General features: G+C 56.3%; 1 protein-coding gene across 3 annotated transcripts in view; it reads right to left on the reverse strand.

The window, feature by feature from the left end:
- Positions 1-20,289, reverse strand: part of AKT2 (AKT serine/threonine kinase 2) — a 350,831-nt gene extending 330,542 nt beyond the window's left edge. For 2 of the 3 annotated variants that reach the window (XR_007502390.1, XM_049787182.1), the window contains exons 1-2: positions 20,140-20,289; positions 1,075-1,204 (exon numbers count right to left, since the gene is read on the reverse strand). Coding sequence is in view for 2 of the 3 variants with exons in the window: in XM_049787182.1 (XP_049643139.1) it covers positions 1,075-1,120 (46 nt within the window). In the remaining variant the exon portion in view is untranslated. Of the gene's footprint in view, positions 1-1,074; positions 1,205-2,026; positions 2,100-20,139 lie in introns of those variants that run through there. The other variant, XM_049787183.1, reaches the window with a different exon arrangement.
- Positions 20,290-22,645: the final 2,356 nt, after the last annotated feature.

Below are 22,645 nucleotides of genomic sequence, written 5' to 3' on the forward strand. Positions count from 1 at the left end.
TCACGTTCTGGCTGGTAGTACTGGGGGTGCCATAGCCTGAGGAGCCCAAGCCCAGATCTTCTGGGCCTCAACATGCTCCAGCCAGATGTGCTCCAGCCACTCCCCCCCTCCCCTGCCTCACCCCCCGAGCAGCACCCCGTCGTCCTGCCCTTTCCCAGGCCATTCCATTCTGTTTCTCTTGAGTAGAGCCTGTCTATGGTGCTCAGGGCAGGGAGCTGCCCCAGCAACATTCAGCGCTAGAGTGAGGAATCGATGCTGCTTGGCCTTGTGGTGGCAGGACCCCTGGGCCACTGAAACAGTGATGGGAGACCCCCTAGGGCCACCTCAATAGTGACTGGGACCCTCAGGCCCATTCTGGCAGTGCTTGGGGACCCCCAGGGCCAACCAGGTAGCAATAAGAGACCCCCCCCATTGTTGTACCAAAGGTGCTCAGGGACTCCCAGGCCCTCCCCATCAGTGTTCAGAACACCCAGGTCTATACCCAGTGATGCTCAGAAGCAGAAATTGTGCCTACTGGGGATCAAACCCCGGGTCAGGTGCAGACAAGGCCTGTGCCCTGGTCCCAGCAGCACTGCCCACCTGAGGCCCTGTGCTCCCTCTTCCCCCTGGAAAAGACACTCATGAGGGAGTCTGTGTGTCTCCAGAGGCCCAGTGGGCCCAGTACACTTCCTAATGCTGTGTTTCCTAGAGAATGGATGTTAAATGACGCTGCTGCGTGTTTTTCCCTCATAGTCTAAGTTATTTTGTTCCTAAAATGGGACCCTCGGGGTAGGGAAATGGGTGTGCAGTATAACACAACGAAGAATATGCAGGAGGCTGGCCTGGAGTCTCCACCCACAACCTGTGGCCCCGTGAACCCTTAAGCTGAGGTCACAGCAGCACCCTTGGGTGGGCGGGCCCCAGTTCTTTCAGGAAAGGACGCCTGAGGGAGTTCACTGTGCGGTGGCAGACCCGAGTCAAGCCGCAGGCTAATGGCACCCACAATGGGGCCTAGGGCTCCAGGAGGTCTCAGGGCTCAGCTGCCGGGCACGGAGGGAGGGAAGAGGAAGACGGGGCAGGAGGCGGTGGCCTTACCGCGCTTGTGGAGCCAACCTTCTTTGATGACGGACACCTCATTCATGGTGGCAGCGGGACACACTGTCACCTTGCTCGGCACAGCTCAGGGCAGCAGGACATGCAGGAGGTGTGGTGGACGGAGCAGCGTCTGCAAGAGAAGAGCAGGGCAGGTGAGAACGCTCCACCACAGGCCCACGGGTCAGGGTGCTGGGGTCCCAGCACCCCCAGCCTGACCCTCCCCTCCAAGGCCTGTCCCAGGGGCGCAGGCCACTCATGCTAGGAAACCCCCCTACACCTATCCTCACTCCAGACTGGGCGGGCAGCAAGGGCCCTGCAGCTCCACCCCCCACGTCACTGCCATGCCCCAACAGTGAGGTAACCTGGGATGAATCAGACAGCCTGGGGCACCCGAGGGAGTCTCCGCTCCACCAGCAATCTCACACGCTCACCTCCACAGCACGCGCACATACCACCTTCCACAGGTCTGACTCTCCTCTCAGTTCTCTCTTCTCTCACAAATCCACATACTTACTCCACCTTCCTCACCTCTCACTTTCACTCACTCACTCACTCACTCACTCACTCACTCACTCACTCACTCACTCTACCTTTCCATCTCTCTCTCATTCTCTCTCTCTCACACACACACACACATAAACAGACTCATACACTCCACTTTTCAGAATTTGGAAGCTGCTGACCTGCCCCTCCTTTGCCAGCAAGACACCCCTCCTGCCACTCCAGGTCTCCCTCTCGGTTTCAGCCACCCGAGACCCTGAACACGAAATGACCTACACAGATACACTGGTCTCCGGTCTTACAGGCCTGGCCCCTTCCCCAAGCCCGCAGGCCCAAGCTCAGTCCACAGGGCCAGCAGCCGGCAGACTGACAGACGCCGGGACCGCTGCTCAGCTCAGGTTCCGGGGCGGGCAGGAGGGCGGGCAGGAGGCGGCCGCCCGATGGGCCCTACCTGGAGCCCTGGGCCTGGCTGGGGGCCAGGGAGTCCCAGGCGCCTTGCGCCTCTCCCAGCCCGAGGTTATTCGCGGACAGCAGGTCAGGAGCTAGGGTGGCCCCCAGAGAAGTGGCAGCTGGCTCCGGGGCACCGTGGGCATCAGCTTTCTCTCGTGCCCCAGGGGAGCTGGGAGGCTGGGCACACCACCGCCTGGCATGTGACGGTGGCATGCTGCCCGGGCTGGGCAGAGAGAAGGGAGGTAAGTGGGAGGAAGCGGGAGGAGAGACAAGATGGAAAGTGCCGGGGAAATAAACAGCGGCCGAGAAATCACGTTCTGGACTCTGAACCGCAGAAGCAGGGCCAGGAGCAACAGTGGGGCTCCCTCCCCTTTAGGCACCCCTAAAGGCCAACACTCGGGATGGGAAGGCTGGCCTCCACCAGCAGAACGTCGGACCTCAGCCCCTCCACCCCAGGGCCATGTCCCCTTCACAGACACACGTGGCCTCTCTAGACCCCACCAATCTGTCCACTCACCACTGAGGGACCCTCAAACGTGAGCGGGACAGAGCAAAGCTCCTCCTCTTCTTACACAAGACCCTCATGGGGGGGCCTCTCTCATGGCCCCTTCCTTTGACCTCTCACCCCCATATACTCTGTTCCTCCCAGTTCGGTCCTCCTCAGGCACCCGCCCACTCTGCCGACACCTAAAGCTAACGCTCACACTGCACCCCTGAAAACGCCTGGGGCACTGCCACCTCCCCTCACCCCTTCACCACCAGGCTCCTGTCACCAGGCGTCCCAGCCTTTAGAGCCTTCTCCCTTCTCCTGGGGCTTTGGTGGAATCAATACCACCACCCAGACACTCTCTTGACCAGAGGCCACAAGGGTACACTGTGCACCTCCTCCGGTTCACACCCCTGGAACCCGCACAGCACCTGGATTGCCACTGAGAACACAGCAAGTGAGCCCACAGATCCTGGGACCAGACTGTGCCGCAGAAACATCTCAGGGCTCTCCACACGACTCTCATCTGCTCTGAGGGGTGCTAAGCTCCAAAGGCTCATTTAGAGACAAGAAGCCAGGGGCTTCTTGAGGCTCCCACTCTGGGGTGAAGTGCAAACGAAAGCGGCACCAGGGAGGCAAACAACGGGGGCCAGGGGAGCAGAGTGGGGCTGCTGTGCCAGCCATGCCGGAGGAAGGAGCGTGCCAGGCAGAGGTGCTGGCACGCACGGTGGGGCCAAGGCAGGTGCAGAGCCCTAGGGGCAGGAAGGAGCAGGCAGGCAGTTCGGCCACTCGCAGGGGGGGCACACGAGTGCTCCGAGTGGGCAGAACCTTTCACCCTGGCCCCCACTCGTGCACTTCTGCTGGGACCATTTCAGCTCTGACCAGCCAGGGCTGAGATGGAGACTGAGATGGAGGCCAAAGTCTCCAGCTGCTGAGGACAGGAAGGGGCCTCATGGCCAGACTGAAATCTCCCTCCTGGATGGCAGCCCGGGAACTCGGCTTCTCAGGACCCTGGTAATTCCACGGCAGGCAGCCTGTGCCCGGCCCCGCTTGAAAGCCCACACATATAGGCTGCCAGGGTCAGAGAGGGCACAGCAAGGTAGAGCGCAAAGTTTGAGAGCCCCTGACAGCTGGGTGGCCTTGAGCAGGGAGCCAGAGTACCCTGGAGTGGCTCCTGCACTCCCCACTACAGGGCAGTGAAGCCGGGCCAGGCCAGGAGGGCAGCTGCTCGAAGTGGGCAGGAGGGTAGCTCGGAGGGAAAGCCTTTACCTTTACCTTGGTCTCGGGCTGCAGCTCCGCACCCAGAACTACCTCTCACATTCTCATTTCAATGGCTCAGAAGCCAGCAACAGCTTAGGCGAGGACAGGGGCAGGAACTGGAAGGTTCCCTGTGTCCCGCCTGGCTCCCGCGTGCCCGTCCTCCCGGAGGGTGGCGCCTCAGCTGAGGTGTCTGTGACGCAGCATGCAGTGATGAAACTCCAGGCCCCACCGCCAAGACGCTGGCCTGCTGCTGGGGAGCTGCCGCTGGAGGACGCCCAGGCAGGAGGATAGAGCTGCCGCTGGGAGCCAGGTGCCAGCACGCAGGGGCCTGTCCCCGCTGCTGGAAGCGCTCCATGATCCCATCCTTCCCCACTGCTGCTCTCTCGTACATATGTGCAGGCCAGAGTCCACCGAGAGCCAGACCAGTTGGCTCTAGGTGTCACCGTCACCTAGAGGTGAGCCGCCGGGGATGCAAGGTGAAAAGAGCAAGGGCTCCCACGCCACAGTCTCATTAGTTCCAGGGAAAGGCAGATCACAAACGCCCACCAGCATGGCTCAAGTCTTTCCAACTGCCACTGCCAAGTGCTGACAAGGACATGAAAGAGCTGCTACTGGTGGGATACGAAATGGTTTGACTACTATGGAAAATTATTTGGCAAAAGAATCAAGGCTCAAGGGCCAGAGAGACGGTACAACATGGAAGGCATTTGCTGGTTTTGATCCTCAGCATCCCATGTGGTCCCTTGAACATTGCCAGGAGTGATTCCTGAGTGCAGAGCCAGGAGTAAGCCCTGATCACTGGGTATAGCCCAAAAACAAACAAACAAACAAGCAAACACTCAACAGATACCTACCCTGTGACCCAGTCATTCCTAACTCCACAGCAGAATTGTTTACCAAGAAGCTGGAGCAATAGCACAGTGGTAGGGTGTTTGCCTTGCACATGGCTGACCCACGTGCAAACCAACCCGGGTTCAATCCATGGCATCCCATATGGTCCCCCCTCCCCCAAGCCTGCCAGGAGCAATTTGAGAGTGCAAAGCCAGGAGTAACCCGAGCACTGCGGAGTGTGTACCTCCCCAAAAAGAAAAGAAATGTCTACCAAAAATACATCTCCTAGAATGTTTCCCATAGCAATATTCCTCACAAGTCTCGGAACTGAAGGCAAAGCAAGGAAATGGCTAGACCGACCAGGACTACTTCCTCAGACAGAGCCCAGGAGCCCTATTCATAGTGCCAAGGACCAAAAGGCAGATACCCTCGAAGGGTCCGACGGGTCACAGTGGACTCAGCGTGACTCTGCTGTCCTCCCTTGTACTGAGCGAAGGAAAGCAACCTGAGAAGCTGGCAGGGCCGTGACTCTAGGAAGGACAGGTAAGTGGCAGGGATTTCTGGAAGTGGACGGAGCTCTCCTGTGATTTCTGCATTACATAGAAAGAACTCACCGTAATGCTTTACTGTACTTTATGACAAATATAGGAACTCTCTTCTCTGTGTATGCATAATGTATATACATATATATACATATACACATATACATATATACATGTATATTTTGAAAGCATTTGAGAGGCTGTCTGTGTGTGGCCAGCCCTTGTTCAATCTTCAACATCACAGAGGGTCCCCCACGGGCACTACCAGGAGCACACCCTGAGCAGTGCCAGGTGAGGCCCTAAAACAAACAAACAAGGCACATGACTGTGAGTCAACATACAGGTGAGCTGGAAGTGGGTCTCCTGGCTTCTGGGCTCCCACTGGTGCCACATGGCCTGCCTGGACTGGGACCCTACCCCCACCCAAGGCAGAGCTACCAATGACTGCAAAGAATCCAGGGCTGAAGGAACCAAATTTCGACTCAAATGCTGCTGCTATTTGGCCACAAGGCCACAGGCCAGAGTCACCCTCTGTTCCCATCTGTGAGCAGATCCTGCTGGAGGAGAGCCACAGCCCAGGAAGAGGCAGTGTGGACAGGGGGCTGGAAGGGAATGAGGATCAGAGCAGCCTGCCCTAAGCAAGGAAAGGGGGGTGTGTAGCAGGGGGAGTGGGCCTGCCTGTTCTGTCAAGGCTTTATTGGGGTGAGGCTGCCACCATTGACTGCCGTGTGCCTGGTAATCAAACCCACGGTTCCCACATGCTTTCCATGCGCGCTAGCCCTAATCATCTCCAAAGTTTCCTGCCGTGATGCCCAGATGTTACTTGCGGATCTGTGCTCTGGAGTGACCCCTGGAGGTGTTTGGTGGGGTCACATGAGGTACTGGGGTTGGTGGGAGGCAAAGCAAGTGCCTTTACCCCAGACTCTCTGGTCCTAGTTTTGTGGCTTTTATTTTAATGGCTAAACATAAGGAGTATCAAACTCTCCATAAATTATTCGAACTATCCTATGACTAGCCCCTCTGACTTGTGGACCTCCTTATAAAGAATCCCTCAGAAGTGTTGGGGTCCAGGCCATAGGTACCCAGTTACTCCAGTGAGAAACAACTTCCTGATTGGGCACTCCTGAACTAGTGTTTCAGCCCTTTCAGGGTAATGAATAAGTAGCAAACACTCGTTCTCTGGCAGAAAGGTGTATATGCAGTGTAGGGGTTCTTGGGAGGGGTTCCCCAACTTCAGACCCATCAACACTGGGCAGTTCTGAGCAAGGCACTGCATCCCATGCCCCTACATGCTAAAACAACAGTGCACTTACCCCCACAATACAAATCCAGCATGTCCTCAAGACATTACACCAAATGGGCCCTCGAGCAGCATCATCCCTTTGGGAAGGAGGAACCTGGAAGCAACCTAAAAGCCCACAGGAATCGGGTGCCAAACTTGCTGGCCATACCAGGGCAACAGGCGAAAGAAGGAAGGCCTGTGAGGCCCGACCAAGTGCCGGGAACGCCTGAGAGAGGGGCCACGTGAATCCACACCTCCCAGGAAGCCTTGTGTCTGCCATTTTTTTTTTTTGGTTTGGTTTGGTTTTGGCTTTGGGGTCACACCCGGCAGCGCTCAGGGCTTACTCCTGGCAGGCTCGGGGGACCATATGGGATGCTGGGATTCGAACCACCATCTTTCTGCATGCAAGGCAAACATCCTACCGCTGTGCTATCTCTACGGCCCCATGTGTCTGCCATTTTAACAAAGAAACTGAGGCTAGAAGTGAAAAGACCAGCCCCACTCACCTGACCAAGAAACGTGAAGCTGGGATAGGCCCCAGGCAGCTTAGCTACCTCCGCCTGTTCACTGCACCATGCACAACTTCTCCCGACCCTGTAATGGCAGCGGGCAACTTGGGGGCTCATGTCCGGGGAGCCAAGCCATGTTGTGGCATCTTCAAACATGCTGGTGCTGCCCAAGCTCCCCTCCCAGGAACGCAAAAGCCCTCAGCATCCTGCCTCAGTGCTGGCATAAGCAAGCTGGGCCGGCCTAGCACTTTTCTTAGAAAAAAGCCCTGACAATACACAGCAGGGCTGGCTTGCCCACCCAAATACAGAAAATCCAGGTGGCCCCCAAACCATTGAGCATCATCAGCCCCAGCTATACTTGCTGCTGTATGCCTTGGGCAAGGCCTTTGTGTCTCTCCCCTCAGCCTCTGAGATACCTCTGGGGCCAGAGCAATAGCAGAGCAGGTAGAGTGTTTGCATTGCATGCTGCCAATACGTTCACTCCCCAGCACCCCATATGGTCCCCCAAGCCTGCCAGAAGTGATTTCTAAGTGCAGAGCCAGAAGTAAGCCCTGAGGGCTGCCAGGTGTGACCCAAAGACCAAGAAGGAAATAAAGTTAATTGTTGTAGGGGATTTTTATATGTGGGAAGAAGGTACACTAAATGTACTTGGGTTACCTTCTACCTTGTACTCTTAACAGTCAGGAACTGTTCAAAGGGGAAAATAAAGTCTATATTTTAAATTATCTTTTTTTGTTTTGGGGGGGCACCTGGTGGCTCTCAGGAGTTACTTCTGGCTCTGTGCTCAGAAATCGTCCCTGGCGGGCTCGGGGGACCAGAAGGGATGCCAGGAATTGAACCACCGTCTCCTGGGTTGGCCATGCTGTACTATCTCTCCCCTATATTTTAAATCATCTTAAAAAAACAATTGTCTTGGATTATGTCAAGGCTGCTGTGAAGATTCAATGAGCTGCTCCACAATGGCAGTAGTTCTGTGGTACAGCACATGTCTTGCAAATCTGAGGCTCCAGGTCCGGTGCCTGGTGCTAAGAGAAAAACGAGAAGAGGGCTGGGGAGCTAGTTCAAAGGGCAAGGGCACAAGTGAGAGGCCTCAGGTCTGCCCGAGGCCCAAGTACTGGCATGTGGAGCAAGCACGCCCAAGAGCCCTCTGAAGAGCACAGGAGACAGGAGCTCCTCCACACGGATTCAGGCACCATTGCAGCTCTGGTGGGTGCAGGTGCGGGGCGGCCCTGCCTACGTGCTCTCTTACCTATTCCGCCTCCCTGGTTAAAAACAACCCTAGAGATGCTTTTCCTTTCCCAGTCATTGCACATTGCCCCAAACACCCCATCTGTCTCCTTGCAGCAGGTGGGGCTTCAGGGAGGCTGAACTGGCGGGTGGCTGCAAAAGGAACGGGGCACAAATAAGCACACGAACAGACTCCCTCCTCGCTCTGCCACCCCACACACCTTCTCCCGAGCCCCACCCTTGGGGCCTCAGCACCCCTGCTAAAATCACATCACATACTCTTTTGTCTCTATACCCAGCATTGCTCACGACTGACTCCTCAGGGATCTCCTCAGGGACTGACTGCACTCAGGGATCACTCCTGGTAGTGCTCAGGGAACCATAGGGGTGCCAGGGCCCGGAGAGATAGCACAGCGGCGTTTGCCTTGCAAGCAGCCGATCCAGGACCAAAGGTGGTTGGTTCGAATCCCGGTGTCCCATATGGTCCCCTGTGCCTGCCAGGAGCTATTTCTGAGCAGACAGCCAGGAGTAGCCCCTGAGCACTGCCAGGTGTGGCCCAAAAACCAAAAAAAAAAAAAAAGGGGGTGCCAAGGAATAAACCCGGGTCAGCTGCATATATAGTAAGCACACTCCCCTCTGGACTTTCTCTTTTTATTTTCTGGGCCACTGGAAATAGTGCTGGGATGGAACCTGTTTGGTCTCTGCTCCAGCCCTCTGAGCTGCCTCGCTGGTCTCACGCCTAGATCCTTCTGTCAGCCATAGCATCAACCTGAGCTTGGCCCTGGCCTATTCTACAGCCTCACATCAGACCATTCTAGGGGCCTTTTCTCAGTCCCTAAGTGTCCCTTGCTCTTTGATAGCCTCATGCTAATCCTCATTCCCACAGGGCCCTGACTGCTTGTCCAGAATCACAGGTCCACATAGCTCGGCTCTCACCCCTGCTCTATTGGCGTGATTTTCTGCTAGTGGTGCCTTCCCTTGAAGAAATGGGGGCTCCATAAGGCAGAGGAGGGATCTGTTCCACATGTCCCCATTCCCAATCAAGACGGGAGCAGGCCCAGAGCTTCATTTTTAATTTAAAAAAATGGGGGAGGGGCAGGAGAGATAGCATGATGAAGGTAGGGTATTTGCCTTGCATGCAGAAGGACGGTGGTTCAAATCCCGGCATCCCATATGGTTCCCAGAGCCTGCCAGGAGCGATTTCTGAGCGAAGAGCCAGGAGAAACCCCTGAGCGCTGCCGGGTGTGACCAAAAAAAAAAAAAACAAACAAAAATGGGGAACGCACTGGAGCGATGGATGGCACAGTGGGGAGGGCATTTGCTATGCCCATGGCTAACCCAGGGTCAATACCCAGCATCCCATATGGTCCTCCGAGCCTGCCAGAAACTTTCTGAGTGCAGAACCAGGAGTAACCCCTGAAGTGTCACTGGGTGTGGCCACCTCAAAAAAAGACCTGAGGGCCACCAGGTATGACCCTCACAAAAAAGTGGGGAGGGGTACTATTTTGCCTTGCATGTGCCCTGAACCTCGGGTCAACCCCTGGGAACCCCTATGTCCCCAGGCACTGCTAGAAGTGATCCCTGAGCTCCGAGGCAGAAGTAAGGCCTGAGTTCCACTGGGTATGGTTGGAAGACAAAAATTATTTCTTGGTTTTTGGGCCACACGTGGCAGTGCTCAGGGGTTGAGGCATGCTAGGGGCATGAGCTCTCTCTGGCAGGGCCTGGATTTAATGAGTCCAGGGAGGGTGTGACACATAGAATCAACACTCTGAGTGCAGAGGGCTGCCAAGTGAGGGATAAGAAAAATCCTCCATCTGCTCATTCACTCCAGCATGGCACCACACTGTGTCTGCACTGCTCTGGCCAGCAGGGAGGCATGAACAGGAGGGATGAACAGAACTGGCCTAGTCGAGCTTACAGACAGGCACCGCAGGTGACACACCTGGAGCTGACACCTGGAATGAAGAAACACAGTGTGCAGAGAAGCAGGTACAAGGGAAGGAAGGGGCAAGGGTTGCTGGAGAGACAGCCAGAAAAACACAGGATAGGCAGGTACTCAAGGGCAAGGTGTGAGTTCAGAGGATGTGGGCAGCAGGCAGGCAGAGCCTGGGCCCAGGGTCATGGCTGTGGGGGGACTCCCGAGCGGAGGAGGATGGGGGAGCACTTGGAAGGCTCCAGGCTTCGGCGGACTTATGCAGATGTCCCCAGGAAAGGTTCCCTGTGCACTGGCGTGGCACGCCCACCCTGTGGGTCACTTGCAAACCACAGAGACAGAATTTACAGTTGAGGAAGTCGGCATCTGACTGAGATCCTGCTACCTGAGGTCTGAACCCTGGCACCCCCACACTTCTTCTCCCTTGCTCCCAAGCTCTCCTCACTTTCACAGGCAGCCCTATTCCATCCCAGAGTCCACACGCGTGGATTCTGGGACCCTGCCAGAATCTTTTTTTTTTTTTTTTTAATTTATGGGTCACACCCGGCAGCGCTCAGGGATTACTCCTGGCTCTAGGCTCAGAAATCGCCCCTGGCAGGCACAGGGGACCACATGGGATGGCGGGATTCAAACCACTGTCCTTCTGCAAGCAAGGCAAACGCCTTACCTCCATGCTACCTCTCCAGCCCCTCCTGCCAGGATCTTGGTCGCGAAGGCAAGAAGTGTGGCGGCTGAGGCTAGAGCCTCTGAGGAACTGCATTTTTACTTTTGCTTTGAATCAAGATTTAAATAGTCCTCCTGGCTCTCACCCTCACGCAACGCAACCCGCTGAGGTTCAGCTCAGAGAAACCTCAAAGGAGCTGCTCCACGGCTGCAGGCAGGAAAGGGGGGTGCCCTGTGGCAACACCACAGACGCTGGGACTGGCCACGGGGCAGCTAAGAGCAGCGGTGCCCACGCTTGTCAAGCCTACGCACCCCACCCCCGGCTGGTTCAGGGAAAAAATAGCACCAGCATCCCCCAGAAAACCCACCTTCCTTGGTTTAACTAACAAAGTGTCCTCAACTGCACCTGAGGGCACTCCGGCTTCCCAGGGTTATTCCAGCACGGCCCACTTTGGGATATACCTGGACTGGACGGCCAACCTGCCTGCCAAAGGAAAGCTCCCCGCCCCCTCAGTCCCAGCCTCAGGATCAGGAGGGGGAACTACAACAAGTCAGGGTCAAGGCAGAGATGCCTAGAGTCATGCTTGGAGCACAGAGAGTGATAAGACGGGTTTGTTTGTTTTGTTTCTGGGGCCACACCCGGCATCGCTCAGGGGTTACTCCTGGCTCAGCGCTCAGGAATCACTCCTGGCAGGCTGGGGGACCATATAGGATGCAGGGGACAAAACTGTGTCAGGACTGGTAGCATGTAATCGCTCTGGCCCAGATGAGGGTTTTTTCGGGAGGGACCATATGGGAACACCGGGGATCAGATTGAAAACCACAGTGCGTCCTAGGTTAGCTGCATGCAAGGCAAACGCCCTACCACTTGCGCCACCGCTCTGCCCCCCAACCAGATAAGGTTTTTTGGTGTGGGGCAATGTCAATAGGGCTCTCTGAATTGGGCATTCACGGGGGGGGGGGGGGGGGGGGAGGGCTCAGGGCCACATCAGGACATGCCTGCCCTTCCGGAAAAGTCCCTCTGAATGAAAACAGCCAAAATGAACAGCGAAGTGCTCACAGGTCTACTCCCAAACACATGCCTGACACCACATGCACCCCCACTGTGGAGAGCAGACCCCTGCTTCCCTCACCTTGGCTGTCTCCCTTCTCCCCACAGGCCCCCACACCCAGCCCTGTTCTTGAGGTTCCTCAAGGGCGAAGGGGAAGATCTCCCCTATCCCTCCTCCATTAGGAAGGAGGGCAGCTCCCAGATACCCAAAATCACGCCACACAAGGCAGGAATTTCTCTGGCCACAGGCTGGATCATACAAAGGACCAGGAAGAGGTAAAGACAAGCTCCAACTTTTGGGACTCAGAGACTAAGGAAGGGGCTTGGGGAAGGTCCCCCTCAGCACTTCAACCTCCACTAGAGAAGCAAGGGGCTGGCGAGCACTACTAGATGGAAGAGAGGGCAGCACACCCCAGTTCCAGCAGGCATCAAAGTGGGCAGCAGTTGTCGCTTCCCTGCAGGCGGAGACCTGTTCTGTGCCAGCTCTGTGGGGACAGCAGGAGCCAGAAAGGTGTTGTGAGAACAGACTGAGCCCCTCCAAGTGACACTGGCACTGGCCACGGCCCGAGAGTCCATCTTGAAGTTCTTGTCATTTTCCTTTCCTGTGCTGGGGAGTGGAACCTAGGGCCTCACGCATGCAAGGCAAGCGCTCTACTGTTGAGCTGCATCCCCTGCCTGAGTCTGTCTTTTCAGTTTTGTTTGTTTTTGGGGGTCACACCCGCATCGCTCAGGGGTTACTCCTGGCTCTACACTCAGAAATCGCTCCTGGCAGGCTCTGGGGACTATATGGGAAGCTGGGTTTCGAACCACTATCCATCCTGGATCAGCTGCGTGCAAGGCAAATGCCCTACTGTTGTGCTATATGTCTAGCACCAGTCTTTTCAGTTTTGAGGTCACATCAGACAGTGCTTGGGGAACTCAAGGTCACTCCCGCTGTGCTCAGGGGGCCCCATTGGTGGCAAGGATGGAAGGTGCCACCTGCCCCTAGAGCAGGTGTCTCAAACTCAATTTACCTGGGGACCCCAGGAGGCAAAGTCGGGGTGATCCTTGAGTGCAAAGTCAGTAGTAAGCCTTGAACATTGGGGGGTGTGACTAAAACAAAAAAAGATTCCTCTAGGGCAAGGCCACAAAATGTTGTACAGAGGGCTGAAAAAGGCCCGCTGCAAGTTTGAGACCCCTGCCCTAGAGCCTGTGTCCAGCCCACTGAGCCCTTGAGTCCTGAAGAATACATCTTCACAAGCCCAGAGCTGGGTCCGTCACCTGCTCACCCCAACAGACTCTGGAATATCAGCCTCGTCCTCAGCCTCCACTCCTGGCCCTGGAGATGGAGGAGAGTAATACGAAGTCCCTGGTGGGTGAGGCTGGCTGGGAAAGCACGTAGAACCCAGGCACGGCCTAGCCTGGCATAGCCTCTCTCTCTTGCATGACGATCACTGCCCTACCACCATGAAGAGCTCTGAGCAGCTGACGGGTGATTGGGGGGCTGTTCACTTTCTGTCCCAAACCCTCCCCTGGAGAACCTCCCTCATCAGTCATACCTGCTCCCAAGGAACCACATTTTGCCAATCCAAGCCCAGTCTGGCTACATGCGAAGTCCTCTTTGCCCCTGTGCCCGCACTCTCCCATCCAGCCCCAAGCAGCAGCAGCAGCTCTCAGATCCATCGAGAACATTCTCAGGAAGTCCTATGCCGAGCACTTTCCAGTCCATTAGCTCCCTGGATCCTCCTTGCAGCCCCACTGTGGCAGGCGGGTTCCCATTCTCCATGGAGCAAAGAAGTGAAATAGGGCTCCCAGTTTCCTGGGCACCAAATGAGGTTAGGTAGGTTGGCTGCCTGGGTCTGCCACCCCTGCCCTGCCTGGGGCACAAAGTGGCCAGAGACAGTCCACAGAGGCCACGAAAGCAGGCTGGAAGGCGCCAGGAGGGGGTCCCCAGACAGAGCAGTGCCCCATCCCATCGAAAAGGGCTCGCGAGGTGGCAAACCAAGGCAGGCTTGGATTTCGGGCCTCACCCTTAGAAACAACATCTGCGGACGAGTTTCCTGGGCAGGACGGCTGGGCTCGAGGAACTTCCTGCAGGGACCTCGGACATGTCGCCTGGCCTTGGCCAGCCTTGGCGAGCTGTGCCCAACAGCAAACACCCGGCACAGTAGGCCCGGCCCTGGGTGCTGGCCCAGCCCTGGGTGCCGAGTTGAGCGTGGCTCCTGCTTCCCGGGGCCAGGCCGAGCTCCCCCCAAGCCGCCCTCCCACGCCCATGCCTTCGCTCCCTCCCTCCTGGGCCCTGCTCCCAGCACTGTCTCCCCCAGCTGGGCCCCTCGCTGCTTGGCTGGGTGTCCAGTGGAGCCTGCCACGAACCACCCCACCGTGCAGCCCAGAGGCCTGGTGGCTGGGCGCCTTCCGCTGAGAGCTGGGGAAGGTGGGGAGGCCCAGAGAGGGGCCGGGTGTCGCCGGGTGCCCTGAAGCCTGGAGAGCCAATGCAAGACATTCCTTCCCACACCCCCACTCTAGGGGATTCCTGGAGACCCCAGAAGCTTTGTTTTCAGGAGACTCACTCATTGCAGGAAGACAAGCCTGGGAGAGCCACCGACCAGGTCCCTGTTCCCACTCAGCATAGCAGCCCCTGCCCTGCTCGAACACTGCAGGACTCGATTCCAACCAGCGACAACTTTTTAACTCGGTATCGCACAGTGATTCAATAAAAAAATAAAAACAAGAATGGGGCCTGAGCGGTGGCGCAGCAGTAGGGCGTTTGCCTGGCACGCGGCTGACCCAGGAAGGACGGCGGTTCGTCCCATATGGTCCCCCAAGCCAGGAGCAATTTCTGAGCGCATACCCAGGTGTAACCCAAGTGTCACCGGGTGTGGCCCAAAAACCAAAATAATAATAAAAAAAAAGAGACTCCCTTAGGTCTCCCCAGAGCTCCTTTAGTCACTCACCACCCCCCATAAGATAGCCACAGGCCCGCTCTCTCCCCTGAGCCATCGATCCACCACAGTCATATCCTGGGTACCTGCCTCCACTAGGAGGGAGGGGCACATGCTGGTTCTCCCAGGTTCTAGAACTGCCCCAAAACATTCAGACTCTGGGGGACAGTTTAGCAGGCAGACCAGACCCCGCAGGTACTGTACGGAAGGCTTGTCACTGGTGTCCCCTTTTCGGCAACCCAGCCACCACGAGCTGGAGTTCAGTGGACCGAAAAACCACTAGTGGGCGCCCCCTCACTAATCTATCCTTGAAAGGAACAGCCGTGGGCCCAAGGACCGTGGGAGGAAAACCACAGTGGAAGGAGGCAAGTGGGGGGCGTCGTCCTCTCTGCAGCAGAGACTGAGCTCAAGGGGAAGTGGGGCTCAGTGAAACTCCTCGACCAGCCCCAAGGCAGAAGCCAGAGAATCTCCCTCAGCCAAGAGGCCCCTTCTCCCAGGCCAATGCCTTCCCTCTCACCGCCACCTCATTCACCTGGGCAGCTCCCACTCCCCCAGGCTGCAACATCTTCTCCCCAGCTTTGAGCCTGCACCCAGACACACCTGATTCCAATTCCCTGACAATTCCCTTAAGATGCCCCTCGTTGAGGGTGTGTTTCCAGTCCCAGCCGTACGGGGCCTCGGGTCCAGTGCACTGCTGTATCCCCAGCACAGTAGGTGCTCGATGAAGCTGCCGCCGGATGCCAAAGAGCCTTCAAGGTCAAAGCCACATCTGTGACCCTCTCTATGCCTGCCACCCTGCCAGAATATTGTTCCACAGCATCGTCCAGCCACCCCTGGGAGCTGTGCAGGAGTCAATAAAACACCCACTGGAAGGGGGTTGTGGAGCAGGACCTGGAGAGGAGAAGGGATCTCCACCTTAAAGGGACTCTGGGCTGCAGCAGGTGGGAGAGGGAAGGGCCTGAGGACTTGCATTTGCTGTTTGTGCCTTTTTGGGGGCCACACCCAGTTGTGCTGAGCTTACTGCTGGCTATTTTCAGGGCTAACTCCTGGCGATGTTCCAGAGTGCTCCCCGATATTATATGCTATCAGGGATCAAACCTGGGTCAGCCACATTCACAACTATGGTCAAGCCTGCACTGCCCCCACATTGGTCAGTTTTTATTCCCAACCAGTCTCATCTAGGAAAGGGGGAGGTGTGCGCACCAATTTCGGCCCCACCCTCCCTCCTCCAGGTTATCAGACAAGGTTATCTGAGAACCAAGGGTCCATCGGAAATAAGAATCACAACTGCTAAGGTACCTGAGGGCTTTACTACTTACACGTCACCAGTGAACACAGGACCCTGCACTGGGTTTACTGAAGGTCGGCTTCCACTGGGCCATTTCACCTTTACAACCAACGGGAGTGACCATCTTACTGACCAGCCCAGAGTTCCTTCAACCATGGGCCCTAACTCAAGTAGGGGTGGCATAAAATAAATTTCTTTAGGATTTACTTGTTTGTTTTCTTGGGGGGAATCACACCCAATGGCGCTCAGGGGTTAATCCTAGCTCTGTGCTCAGAAATTGCTCCTGGCAGGCTCTGGGGACCGTGTGGGATGCCGGAATTCGAACCACCTTCCCGTCCTGTATCAGCTGGTGCAAGGCAAATGCCCTACAGCTGTGCTGTCTCTCCAGCCCTAGGATTTAGATTTACTTTTTTTTTTTTTTTTTGGTTTTTGGGCCACACCCTGTGACGCTCAGGGGTTACTCCTGGCTATGCGCTCAGAAGTTGCTCCTGACTTCTTGGGGGACCATATGGGACGCCGGGGGATCGAACAGCGGTCCATCCTAGGCTAGCGCAGGCAAGGCAGGCACCTTACCTCCAGTGCCACCGCCCGGCCCCTTAGATTTACTTTTATCATTGGTCTTGGGGTCACAACAAGGGGTGTTTATTAGGGCTTACTCCAGGCAGGACTCGGGGGACCATACAGGGGTGTCAAGAGATCAAACTGGGATTGGGTCACATGCGAGGCAAGCACGTTATCCACTGTTCTATAGCTCTCCAGCCCCTCTTTAGGATTTGCCAGAAGCCAAAGTTGGATTGGTACGTACCTGTTTCCCATACCTATGTAACTAGAGGCGTAGAAGGGAAAGTTGTTTTGTTTTGTTTTTTAAGGGAAAGTTCTTCTAACGAGAAGGGTTCTCGAAGCGGAAAGTTGAAGCAACCCTAAGAGACCAGTGTTTCCCACAGCAGACGATCCCACCCCAAGACTTTGGTTTTGTTCACTGAAAGAAGGCAGATTTTCTTCTGAATCTGAGGGCAGTGGGCCAAGGAGGTTTGGGGAACCTCAGAGACCTCAGAGATGATGAAAAGAGCTCCGGAGGGTGGAGCCTTTCTGCTCAAGGTCACACACAGCCTTGGAAAGGCCAGATCGAACCTTAGGCTCGACATCACTTCAGACCAATCTGGGACGAACAGGGTCTGGATTCTGGCTGGGCCAGGTGCGGGGGCTGGGGGCTGCTGACAGTGGGGTGCCAGAATGGAACAAGGATGGGGTAACCCCTTGGGACTGAGCACGTACAGGCAGCAAAAGTTCTCATGGATGAGCTCCAGCATGACTGAGCTGCACTGTGTGTGGTGCAGGGCAGTGGACGAGGGGGCCCAAGGTCACAGGATGAATGGAGATGAGCCCAAGCAGGGAAGCATAAACACACACAGGCCCACTAGTGTGGGGCCCTGGAAGGTGGGCACTCTTGGCTGTCCTTTCCTAGGGCGAAGTTGGGGTGCTCAGACAACATTAGGCTGGACTGGGGGAAGAGGCAAAAAAGCAAAGCGTAAGGTGCAACCCCCTGAGGTCCAGCAAGGGAGCCAGGAGGATGGAGATCCATTCCAGCCTGGCCAGTGAGTAAAGCGCACAGGACATCAGCGACTAGGTGACACGACGTCAAAAGGCAATTTGGTGAGGCTGGAGGGATAGCCTGGAGGTAGTGCATTTGCCTTGATGCAGAAGGACGGTGGTTCGAATTCTAGCATCCCATATGGTCTTCCATGCCTGCCGGGCTGGGAGCGATTTCTGAGCGTAAAGCCAGGAGTAACTCCTGAGCGCTGTTGGTGTGACCCAAAAACCAAAAACCAAAAAAAAAAAAAAAAAGGCAATTTGGGGGAGCTAGAATGGCAGTACAGAAGGGAGAGAACTTTCCTTGCACATAGCCAACCAGGGCTTCATCTCTGGTAACCCATATGATATTCCCAGCACCGCGAGGTGCAATTCCTGAGTTTCCTGAGTGCAGAGCCAGGAATAATCCCTGGGCATCGCCAGGTATGTCCCCACCCTCCAAAATAAAATAGAAAAAAGCAACTTAGGGCTGGAGATGATAGCACAGCAGTAGGGCGTTTGCCTTGCACACAGACAATCCAGGAAGGACCCGGGTTCTATCCCTAGCATCCCATATGGTGTCCTGTGCCTACCAGGAGCGATTTCTGAATAACACCTGAGTACTGCCAGGTGTGACTCAAAAAAACAAAATAAAAAAAAAAAATAAGGCAATTTAGGCCTGTGTGTCTGTCTGACCCTTCTCCAAGGGGGAGGCCACTGCTCCTCAGAGCCTGTTTCTGACTCTGCAAAGCGGACACAGCATCACGTTCACACGGGGTGCCTCGGAGCTACCATTCCAGTTACTTGTTGACAAAAGGTTCGATGAGGCCAAGGAAGCCAGTGTTCACATTCCAGTCCTGCCACTTCCGGCTTCGGGCCATCGGGCAAATCACTTCATGTCACAGAAATTGCCTCCGTCCCCTCAGAGGGAAAGGGGGGGGTGTCATATACCTATCTACCCCGTAGGCATCTGGGATGGCCTACGCTATACCTGACCCACCAGAGTTTGGAAAAGACTAAGGGAAAGCCTGAATGTCAAAAGCCTGCCACAGGGCCTGTCATTTACCCGATCGCCAGCCTCTGCCTCAGTATCCCCCCAGAAGGGGCCCCCAATGACCATAGTGCAATTGACTCTAAGATCTGAGCAGGGACAAGTGAACTCTGTGAAACACTCGGGACAGCATGGAGCTGGCAGAAAATACTGGTCGGTGTCAGATAGACTTTTACTGCTACTAACCCTGGCAAGCAAAGATTCCCGAAACCACCTCTCCAAAATCTGGCAGCAAGAGACCAGAGGAACAAACTCTGGGCAGAGAAAAATATTCACCAGAGCCATCAGCACTTTAGGGGTACTCTCTCTCTCTCCAGGAACCACGGGCTGGGAAGGAAGCGCTTGGGGACAGAAGCAACCATGTGCCCCCCTGTGACCACAACGCCAACCCCGGGATGCTGGGTCAGCCAGGGGCCATGCCAGCCCTCTGGGAAGTCCAGACCCAGGGCAAAGGTTATGGGCAAGCCAAGGTCACACACACTGGCCTGGGGAGAAAGTGTTGGGGCCTCCCACCCAGAACTAACTAACTCCTCTTAGTACCCACCAGAGGAGGAAGGGGAGAAATCAGATGGGTGGGGTGGTCCCCCAAGACCCCCTTAAAGAGGGCAGCCCTCCGTCTGGGTCACACAAAGTCCCCCTGGCTGCCTCTGCTGCTGCAAACAGAACAGCTGGGAAGACAGTGGCTAGGCTCACTCACCACTGCCTAGCTTCATGCTGAGGTGCTCAGTGGAGAGAGCAAAGTGGGGTGCTCGTGGGGAGCTCAGCAAAGCATTGGCCAGCTGCACGAACAGGAAACTCCCAAGGAGCCCAGAAGGGGGGGAGACCTGGTGTGAGCCCCCCAGGATCGATTCCCCCAATGCCTCTGTGCAAGGAAAGAGAAGGAAGGGGGGCAGCTCATCCCAGGGCCTGGGGGGGGGGCATGGGATCCCTGGGGGAGTGTTGTGCCCCCACTCTCCTTCCAAACCCCCCCTCATTTAAGCCAGCTCCCCTCTTCTCGTTCAAGAAACCAGCCACGGGGTTCTTTTGGGGCCCACCCACCCCACTCCACCCCATCCTACCCCACCCCAAAGCACCCCACCCTGCCTGCCACCCCCGCGGGGACAGCGTCGCCAGAAGTGAAGTGTCCCCAACACCTTCCCAGGCAGCTGGAGATCCAGGAAGGGTTTTTTTGGGGGGACCCTAGGGGGGACCCCCCAGCTCCTGGATCGTTAAGTGGGGGGACCCTCCCCTCTCCAGCTGGGGGGATGCCCCTGGCCCCACCCCACCCCACCCACTCACAGGGCGGGCCGAGCCCCCCTTCATTACCCCGGGCACCCCCAAAACCGGCCTCAGCATTCGGGGTGCCCTTTTGGGGGGCCCCAAGCGCTGCCCCCCGAGCCCGGGGGACCTCCAGGCCCGGAAGGGGGACCCGATCCGGGAAGGCGGCTCAGCCCGACACCCCTAGAGGGGAACGGGAAAGCAGGGGCCGCGGGGCGACCCTCGGGGAGGAGGCGCGCTCACCTGTCACCGGCGGCCGCCCAGCCTCTCCGGCGGGGCCCGGCTGCGGCCCATGGCCACGCTGCGCTCGCTCCAATCCGGGCGCTTCCTGGCGGTGGTGGCGGCGGCGGAGGCGGCGGCAACGCCTTCCCAGCGCCAGGCCCAACGGCTCGCGCGACTCGACTCGCCTCGACGCGACGCGGCCCCCCGTCCCCTCCCCTCTCCCGGCCCCGCTCGCCGCCCCCTCCCTCCCTCCCACCCTCCGGCCGGAAGTACCGCCTCCTCCCGCCGCAAACAAGAAGTGACGCACGCGGTCGGGGCGGAAATCAAAAGCCCAGAAGCGGCTACAGCGCAAGCGCGAAGCCCGGCGGCCCGGCGAGTCCGAGCATAGCGCCTGCGCAAAGCGTCTCCCTCGCCCACAACATCCCGGACTCGTCGCTTGTGCGCAGGCGCCAAGCGTTAAAGGCGGGGAGGGAGGGGGAGGTGGAAGAAAAAAAAAAAGGAAAAAAAAAGTTACGCAGGCGCAGTAAGAGTCTGACGCCGACTTTCCCTTAGAGGCCGGCCCAGTGCGATTTCCCGGCAGCCCTTGCTGGTTCTTATTTACCTGCGCTTTGAGCTGCTCGCTCCCTCCCCCCCCACCCCGCCTGCCTGAGCCGGGCAAAAACACCTGGATGGGCCCAGAGCGGTGGCGCAGAGCGGTAAGGCGTCTGCCTTGCAAGTGCTAGCCTAGGACGGACCGCGGTTCGATTCCCCACGGCGGCCCATAGGGGGTCCCCCAAACCAGGAGCAATGATTTCTGAGCGCAGAGCCAGGAGGAACCCCCTGAGCGACACCGAGTGTGGCCCCCAAATAAAAACTAAATAAATAAAAATATAAAATAAAACCACCTGGATCGTGCCCGGGATGGCAGGGATGAGGTGGCCTTCTCTATAAGTCGACTTCAGTGTCTGAAGCCACACAGACCCCAAATTTGCATTTCCTAGGCCGGTGTCTGTGGTTTGATGGAGTGTGTTGGGTTCTTTCTTTTTTTCCGGTGTCCACTTCTGTAAAATAGGAACAACTAGGGCTGCATCGCTGAACTTGACTGTGCGCAGAGGGAGGGATTTAGGGGGTTACTCTGACTGCTTGGGAGGACCCCATGGGGTGCAGCCGACCTAGGGACTCTTAAGGCTTGCATGGCAAGAGCCCTTCTTGGCCCACTTCCGGACTCTTTCATGTAAAGGTCTTGGTGCGTTTGGGGTTGTGTTTTGTCTTAGGTTTTGTTGTTGGTTGTTTTTTTTTTTTTTTTTCGGGGGTTGTTGTGTAATTTTGTTATTGGGGTTTTTTGTTTTGTTTTGTTTTTTGGCCTCACCTTGCAGTGTTCAGGACTTCTACCCGTACTCAGGAATCACTCCTGCTGGGCTCTGTGAACCATGTGGGGTTGGTGGGGATCAAACTAGGTTTGCAGCATGCTAGGCAAGTGCCTTACTCGCTATGTACTACCTCTCCACACACCCCCTTCTCTTGAGAAAAACATTACATGAATCCTAAGTATGAATTCCACCTTCTCATTCTATCTAGTTAACTGAATCGGAGATATTTTGCAAATGGGAATCTTGGCTTGAAAGGCCTTAGGACCTAAGGCTTAGATCCTCCTGTAAGAAAGATCTTTGTAGGGGCCAGAGCAAGAGCACAGCAGTAAGGTGTTTGCCTTGCACTCAGCCAACACAGGACAGAGGCTGGTTTGAATCCCAGCATCCCATATGGTTCCCCTCCACCCGGCCCTAGTCTGCCAGGAGCAACTTCTGAGCGCAGAGCCAGGAGTAACCCGAGCACCATTGAGTGTGACCCAAAACCCACACACCCATCCCGAAAAAAAATGATCTTTGTATAGATGCTGAGATGCCTAGCACACCAGACAGCCTGAGACACCAAGTTCCCAGTCCTTGCACTTTCCTTGCTTCGGTGGGGCTCCCTAGATAGGGGGAAATTGGGGTTCCAGTGCGCCATACAGCCAGGTATCGATTAGTGCTAACAATCCTGGGTCTACTTCAGTGGGTCCACTGAAGGTACCCAAGGCCCCAGGTAGCTCGCAGGAGCCTTCTAATGCACTGTGTAAAGGACCTCACCAAGGCCTCTCTGAACCTTTTATTCTCTTGTTATCTAGTCAAGGCCTGGTCTTTGCTGTAGAGAGGGCTTCAAGGGGGCAGAGAGTATTTCAGACATCACTGACCCCAATACTGTCCAAACAATGTCCCCACAACAGTCGGGGAGAATTCATTAGGGGGCCTTTTGCTCTCGAGAATGAGCCCTTCTGGGCCTTGCATGTGACGCACTGGGTTCAATTCCCAGCACTGCATATGGTCACTTGAGCCTCATTATGAACCTTTAGTGCAGAGCCAGGAGTAAGGTGGGTTTGCTCCCCAAATAAAAAAAAAATTAACAAAATTGGAGTAGGGGCTGGAGTGGTGGCGCAAACAATAGGGCACTTACCTTGCACACACGAACCTAGGACGGACCACGGTTCCATCCCCTGGTGTCCCATATTGTC

The sequence above is a fragment of the Suncus etruscus genome, chromosome 14, assembly GCF_024139225.1.
Source record: "Suncus etruscus isolate mSunEtr1 chromosome 14, mSunEtr1.pri.cur, whole genome shotgun sequence".
Lineage (NCBI taxonomy): Eukaryota > Metazoa > Chordata > Mammalia > Eulipotyphla > Soricidae > Suncus > Suncus etruscus.